We start from the raw sequence: 7457 nt of genomic DNA on the forward strand, positions 1-7457 counted from the left end.
TATATATATATATATATATTACTCCTTCCATTATTATTCATACATTAGAATTATGAGTTGTGACATAATTAAGTAGACATAAACTGAACGTCCCCTCTTACAGGTAGAAACAATAAAGCAGTTGATGGAAGAAACACACTTGATGAAAATTGAAAACGATGGACCACACATTATTGTAAAGATAAGGTTATGCATGATTGAGCTATATTTGTGGATTAATTGACATCTAACATTGCATTTGTATGGTTACAAATGACTTCCCAAGCCATGTCAATATGTTTATACTCAGTGAGAGGTGCAGCAATGGCGAAACGGATCATATAAACTCCTCCAACCAAAGCATGAGTCATGTGTATATTACCACATGAATTTATTGATTCTAAAAGCTCCATGTTGAACTTGTTCACTTGTTTGTTTCCCAATGCTAATGGTGTAACCCTAAAACACACCATAGAGAAATTTCTAGGCGCCACAATTTCAAATCTTTCGCCCACGGATACAAGTTGTTCAAAATGCTTAGCCATTTTCACATGACTTCTTATGAAATTTCTCAGATTCTCAATCCCATAACTTCGTAACACAAGCCATAACTTTAACGCTCTAAATCTACGACTTAAAGCTAGTTGCCAGTCTTTGTAATCAACCACTTGTTCAGTATCAGTAGCTTTGTTTCTTAAGCATTCAGGCCTTGTTGACAAGGCATTTGTAAGAGCACTTGCATCTTTCACCCAAAGGCAACAACAATCCAAATTGGAGAATAACCATTTGTGCTCATTAAAGCTGAAAATAATAAAATAAAATGTAACATATATTTCAATATATAGAATTAACATTATAACAATTTTGAATACATACATAATGATTGATAGCATTATGTACCTGAAAGAGTTTGCATTTTCAATACCATCAAGAAAATGTTGAAATTCGGGGCAAATGCATGCACCTCCTGCATAGGCTGCATCAACATGTACCCAAATTCCATAGTCTTGTGTAATTTCACAAAGTAGTTTTAGAGGATCAACGGCAGTTGTTGAAGTAGTTCCAATAGTTGCACACATAAATAAGGGTATTAATCCAGATTTTATATCTTGTTCAATTGTTCTACTTATTGATTTTGGGTCAAAAGCAAATTCAGTATCCTTTGTTGTTGGAATAACTCTAAAATTTTCAAGTTTAATCCCAGATATCTTAACAGCCTTTTCGAAAGAAAAATGAGTTTGATCAGATGCATAAACTACTAGCTTGTCAATGTTCTCTCTTCCAACTTTTTCTAACATTTCCTCTCTTGCAGCAACAATAGTGCACAACATAGCTTCACAAGTGGTAGTAAAATCAAATGTTAAAAAAATTAATAACGTCTAAAATAAACTAGGATCGTCCATTGATGTTTATGAGTGACATCATTTGATCATTCATCTTCTAATTAGATTAAGTAATCATATAAATTGGAACAGAGAGATAGTATTTCAAACCTGGTAAATTTAATTCCAATTAACAATACTATACGTATGTACGTAAGTACCTTGTAGAACACCTCCACCACCATGCCCACCAGAGAAAAGGAATGCCTTGGGAAGATTTATCATTTTGCCAATCCAATCCATGACAATGCTCTCTAGTTCAGTAGCAGCTGGTGATGCTATCCAACTAAAGCCAACAACATTAAGACCAGCACTTAACATTTCACCTAAAATCCCAGCAATGCTTGAAGTACAAGGGAAGTAGGCAAAGAAACTTGGACTTTGCCAATGTGTCAACCCAGGAAAAATATCCCTTTCCACATCTTCCAGTATCTTTTCTATTGGTTCAGGTTTATATGGCGCGGACTCTGGTAATAGTTTTTTAGATTTTTTAACCAAACTAAGCCATTATATAAAACAATTTACCAAAGTAATACATTTTTCTAAAATTTTACAAAACTAGTATAAACGTATTTCACGGTAACGTTTTAGGATATATTTTTTTTAAAAAAAAGTAACAGCATTAGGTTGATATACGTTACTGTAAGTAACGGTTTACTCCTAAAACGTTATTTTCAGTAATGTTTTACTCCTAAAACGTTGCTATGAGTAACGTTTTACGAGTAAAACGTTAGTAACGTATGTCAATCTGACGCCATCAACTTTTAAAAAATAAAATATATCCTAAAACGTTACTGTGGGATACGTTTATACTAGTTTTGTAAAATTTTAGAAAAATATATTATTTTGGTGAATGGCTTTATATAATGGTTTAGTTTGGTTAAAATAACCTGGTTCAACTTGACTACGAACAGGATATTTTTTGATATCTTGAAAGTAGTCGGCCAGGAAATCAACCACCATATGGCCTTGCCTTCTAAACTCCTCAGGGTCAAGAAGTATACTACTTCTTGTGTTGATGGAGAATTGACCTTCAAATTCATGTTCTGGTTTGATTTTGATAGTACCCATGGTACAATAATATGAGGAATATTTTTTGTATAATATATGAAGATAATTATATTGGAGATCTTAAGTTTTGAATGATTCTGAGAAAAATAATATGGCCTATATATGGGAATATGACATGCATAACTCCAAAGATATTTATTATAAATATCTATTTTCACCTAATGAAATTTGTGAGGGATGAGTGATCAGGTAGGTTAATTTACATTACAAATATGCGCAACACTTGATTTAAGATAAGAAAGGAATGGCGTAATAGGCCAACAACCAAAATTGGAGGTATTGTCTAATTATAATACGTGGATCAAGCTACTTTTTATTTCTGTTTAACTTTAATAGCTAAGATTCAATTGATTAAAAGTAAATTTTCAATTATAATTTATATAATAAATACATTATAAATTGTGTTTTTCAAAAATATATTAATTTACAATTTTTGCAACATATTATCTTGCCCATAAATATAGGGAAAAAATAATCTCTCTTCGTATCTTCTTTTTTTCTTCACACAGGATATCTATTTTTAAATTTCTTCTTAAAATAATTTTTTAATTGCATTTTTCATCTGAAACTTTCTCTTTAATATTTAATTGCATTTTAAATAATTATTATATTGATTTAAAGAGGTGTATTACCGAGCAAATCTCAAATCAAGATGTGTACCACAGAACAACTGGAAAACATTTATGCTTGGATGGAAATTTGATAGAGCGAAATTATAATCAATAAAATCATTAACTTATAAGGATAATAATAAAGACGATAATAACAATAAAGTTACGAAAGTTAAGAAAAGAAATATTTAGTGTGGTTCGATCACATTGGCCTACATCCACAATTAAAAGGGAAGTACATTTACAGACACCAACAAATGCAAAAGGAAGTAAGTACAACTCACAAAAAGGTACGAATTTAGAGTGATTAAATATCTTAATATCAATTTAAATTAGTCAGATTGTTCTCCTATTATATATCAATTAATATACATGCTCGCGTAATGTGCAAAAATAAAAAAGATTGTCTCAACTACACATAAATAACAATTAAAAACTGAGTAATATATGTATATCATAATCAACAATATTATAGCAAAAAATGTACTAAAACAAACTAAAAGACTACGTCTTTCGAGATTCAGCATAGACTTCATAGAAATTCATATATAACATCCCATCAAAAATTAATACATAGTCACAGATATTTCTTACAGAAATACAAATATTGTTATATACAATTTTTGAGATTTGATAAAAATTATTGAAGCTTTTTTGTTGTTTAATCTAAGTATGATCTTTTATACTATTATAAATATACACATACGCAAAATTTACTCAAATTCAGCGGGATAATAAATAATGTTATAGTTGTCATATTCGATCAATAATTGTTTGAACTGTTTTTTTTTTCATTTAGAGAATATATTGACTCATTCTTGTAATACCTGACAAAAAAGAGGGACATACGCAGATATGGGTATCTCATATTATACTTTTTAAAAACATAATTAGAAAATGGCTAATTTAATTGTTTAAGTATGAAAACCGATATATAAGAACAAATAACCAAACATGTTTGTCATAATAAGAAATAGACAAAGTTGTCGATTAGCTTCTTAATTATCGAAATTTAAAGCAACATACAATTATGTGTTCTCTGTTATGGTACGCTATTAAGAATATAAAGAAGTCGATGATAATATGCATATAAATATACTTCTTCATTCATTTTTGATGGCCTATTATACTAATTAACTTAATATAAGAGATAAATAATCATTTTATACATATTTTATTTTTAAAAAAATATGAGTATTATTTATTTCTTGATGAATTAGATGACTTATGATAATTAAGGGTGATATAGTAGTTGTGATATTGTCATTTTATCTATTACTTTCATCTTAGTATATATGACATCATTAATTAATTCATACAAAAATTAAGAAAGAAAAATATTCTTATTTAGGCTTACTTAAATTGATTTACCAACATGAGATGTAACGAAAATTTGATGTATAGTGAATGCAATGTTTTTAACCAAAAAAATAATACATAATGTTCAACCTCCTTGTTGTAAAATTAAAGTAAAACAAGACAAAGAAATATGAAAGATGATAGCTATAGAAATAACAGAATTAATAGATGAGAGTTTTTCTTATTTAAATATTCACTAAACCTTTAAATGTATAAATATGAACCCTTAACCACTATTTATAGTGTTAAATAGAAACATACAAAAGACTAGTCATAAACACACCACAAAAAATCCTCAAACTGTCAACAGATTTTAATTAACAACTTAAGTTGGGTAGTATTGTACTAACAAATTACCAACATACACTACAACAATATGATATATAGCTACGAATTATTAGCTACGACATCAAATTCGTCACTAATTATTCGCTTTTAGTGATAAAATTTACTTTTCATGCTTAAATATATGAGACACGTACTTTTAGTGACGAAACATAAGAATTCGTAGCAAAGTTTTGTCCACTAAAGTTTCCCACCAAAAAATTATTTGGCGTCATTTTGTTAAGTAGTGTTAGTCACGAATTTAAAGTTGTCGGTGACACATTATTTCGTCACTAATAGTGTATGTAATTTAAAACAAACTACGAAGTCAAATTTATCACTAATTATTCGCTTTTAGTGACAAAATTACTTTTCATGCTTAAATAAATGAGACACATTCTTTTAGTGACGAAACATAAAAATTCGTCGCAAAATTTTGTCCACTAATGCTTCTCACTAAAAATTATTTGGCGTCATTTTGTTAAGTAGTGTTAGTCACGAATTTAAAGTTGTCGGTGACACATTATTTTGTCAGTAATAGTATGTAATTTATGACAACTACAACATCAAATTTGTCGCTAATTATTCGCTTTAGTGACAAAATTTACTTTTCGTGCTTAAGTATATCAGACACATTCTTTTAGTGACGAAACATAAAAATCCGTAGCAAAATTTTGTCCACTAAAGTTATCCACCAAAAAATTAATTGACATCATTTGTTAAGTAGTGTTCGTCACGAATTTAAAGTTATCAGTGACAAAATTATTTCGTCGCTAATAATGTATCTAATTCATGACAAAATATTTTTTCTTTTATAATTTATTAAATTTTGGACACAAAAATTATTTCATCTAAAAAAAATGTTGTTACAATATTGACAAATTAGAGTTCGTGGTTAAATATTATAATTTTAGCTATGAAAATTTATATTAAATTATGACATTTATTTCGTCACTAATAAGATAAATAATTGGTAACAAATATTTAATTGTCTCTAATCAATCTATGATTTAGTGACAACAAAAAAATTATCACAAAATATGTAAGGTGTTAAATAGCGACGACATAAAATTTGTAGTGAATAATCAAACTATTTGCTACCAAAAAAAATTCATAGCTAAATACAATATTTTTCTACAATTGTTCATAATTACAAGTGAAAACTTACAAAAAGAATAATACAAGTGTTTCATAACAATTAGACAGAGTCCACTAGTTAATTGGCAAGTGATAATATTAAAACAAATGAATTCGGTCGATTTTATAAAAACGAAAAAGTTCAATACATCAATTTTCTTAAATTACGCAATTATAAAATGCATCATTTGAAAAATACAATCCGGGTTATAGGTATTGTGAGTGGGCATGGTTCTACCACTAGATCTATTTGTTTGTTTAGCACTTTTTTTTATACACTTTCATTGATAAGCACGATAAAAAATAATAATTTGTCAAGTCTTTGTGCTATGTTTTGTGCATGTCTATTGATTTGTAATTGGGAAACTACATAGATTAAGTCAATCTATTTACTTATATATATATATATATATATATATATATATATATATGCATATTTAATAGTAATTCCATATATGTACGTAGAGTAACTATACAAAGATAACATCGACTTCCAAACTTAGACTTTGCAAAGGTGCAATATATTTCATTAATTTCTATTAACTTTTTTCCATCACTGTGAAAATTGAAATAAACTAAAAAATAAAAGCACAAATAAAAGAAATGAAGAGGATCTCAAATATATTATGATGAAGTACTATAGTTATTGTTATCGATGTTCAACTTGAACCAATTATTCATTTTTTTAATAAAATCAAAAGTTTAATTTTAAATAAATTTATTATTGTACTGAATAATTTTAAAAATTTATAAAATAAATAAATAAAATGACAAAATTGTACTGAATATATTAAAACATATTAAAAAAAATACGCAGTTTAATTCAAATATAATCTGCATTTGAATGAATTGTGGGTGGTAAATTTCATGTATTTGTGTATGAGTATAAATAATCATATAATATATTGTTTCTTCAAAAGTTAAATTTGAAAGTAGTGAATGAAGTATAAAATAAAACAAAAATGAACAACAAGAGAGAGTTGGTTTGATGGTAAGCACTCTTCACTTCCAACCTTAAGGTTGTGAGCTCAATTCCCCAAGGCAAAGTTGAGTGAGATATAGTGGGGGAGGAGGGGGCGGGTGTGGAATATATTTTTAAAAAAACATTTTTATAATGACAAATTTATTATATATACATTTAAGAATAAAATAATTTTTTTTATATAAAATATAGTCATTAGTGACAAAATTAGGTTTTTTTTAAACTACGAAATATATATAACTTTAGAGACAATTGAGTTTGTCACTGATTGAAGTAAAATAATTAGCAACGATATAATTTTGTCGGTAGTAATAACTTTTTTAGTGACAAAACATACTATTAACTACACAAAAATATATTTTTTACAACAAATAAATTTGTCACAAATGTTTAAGCATTTTAGGATGATTTTCATTTTTGTAGTTAATATAATATTTTTAGTGACAAAACACTAAATCGTCTTTGTATACTTTTAGAGACACACGTTTAGTGACGGCTGAATGACGAAATATTTTTCGTCACACAATATTTTTAGTGAGGAAATATGATTTATTAATGACGAAATTATTTGTCCCTGATAATCAAATTTTCTGTAGTGATATTTCTAATTGA

The 7457-nt window shown here is 27.6% G+C and overlaps 1 protein-coding gene across 1 annotated transcript; it reads right to left on the bottom strand.

Annotated features, from left to right (window-relative positions):
- Nucleotides 1-73: 73 nt before the first annotated feature.
- LOC107028028 (tyrosine/DOPA decarboxylase 1-like) lies at nucleotides 74-2483 on the bottom strand. Its single transcript, XM_027918984.1, has 4 exons — nucleotides 2245-2483; nucleotides 1522-1845; nucleotides 880-1326; nucleotides 74-780 (listed from the first exon to the last, which is right to left on the bottom strand). Exons 1-4 carry the CDS (start codon nucleotides 2430-2432, stop codon nucleotides 216-218), a joined length of 1524 nt encoding a protein of 507 aa, XP_027774785.1. The 5' UTR covers nucleotides 2433-2483; the 3' UTR covers nucleotides 74-215.
- Between the last annotated feature and the right edge of the window lie 4974 nt (nucleotides 2484-7457).

Source organism: Solanum pennellii, chromosome 8, assembly GCF_001406875.1.
Source record: "Solanum pennellii chromosome 8, SPENNV200".
Lineage (NCBI taxonomy): Eukaryota > Viridiplantae > Streptophyta > Magnoliopsida > Solanales > Solanaceae > Solanum > Solanum pennellii.

Bases quoted from the DNA above. Each gene is read 5' to 3' on its own strand.
- LOC107028028 (XM_027918984.1), bottom strand. From the start codon at position 2,432: ATGGGTACTATCAAAATCAAACCAGAACATGAATTTGAAGGTCAATTC. The intron at 1,327-1,521 runs TACTTACGTACA...ATTTGATTTTAC, and splicing joins GGTGGAGGTGTTCTACAAGG to TACCACTTGTGAAGCTATGT. The intron at 781-879 runs GTACATAATGCT...TATTATTTTCAG, and splicing joins GAAAATGCAAACTCTTTCAG to CTTTAATGAGCACAAATGGT.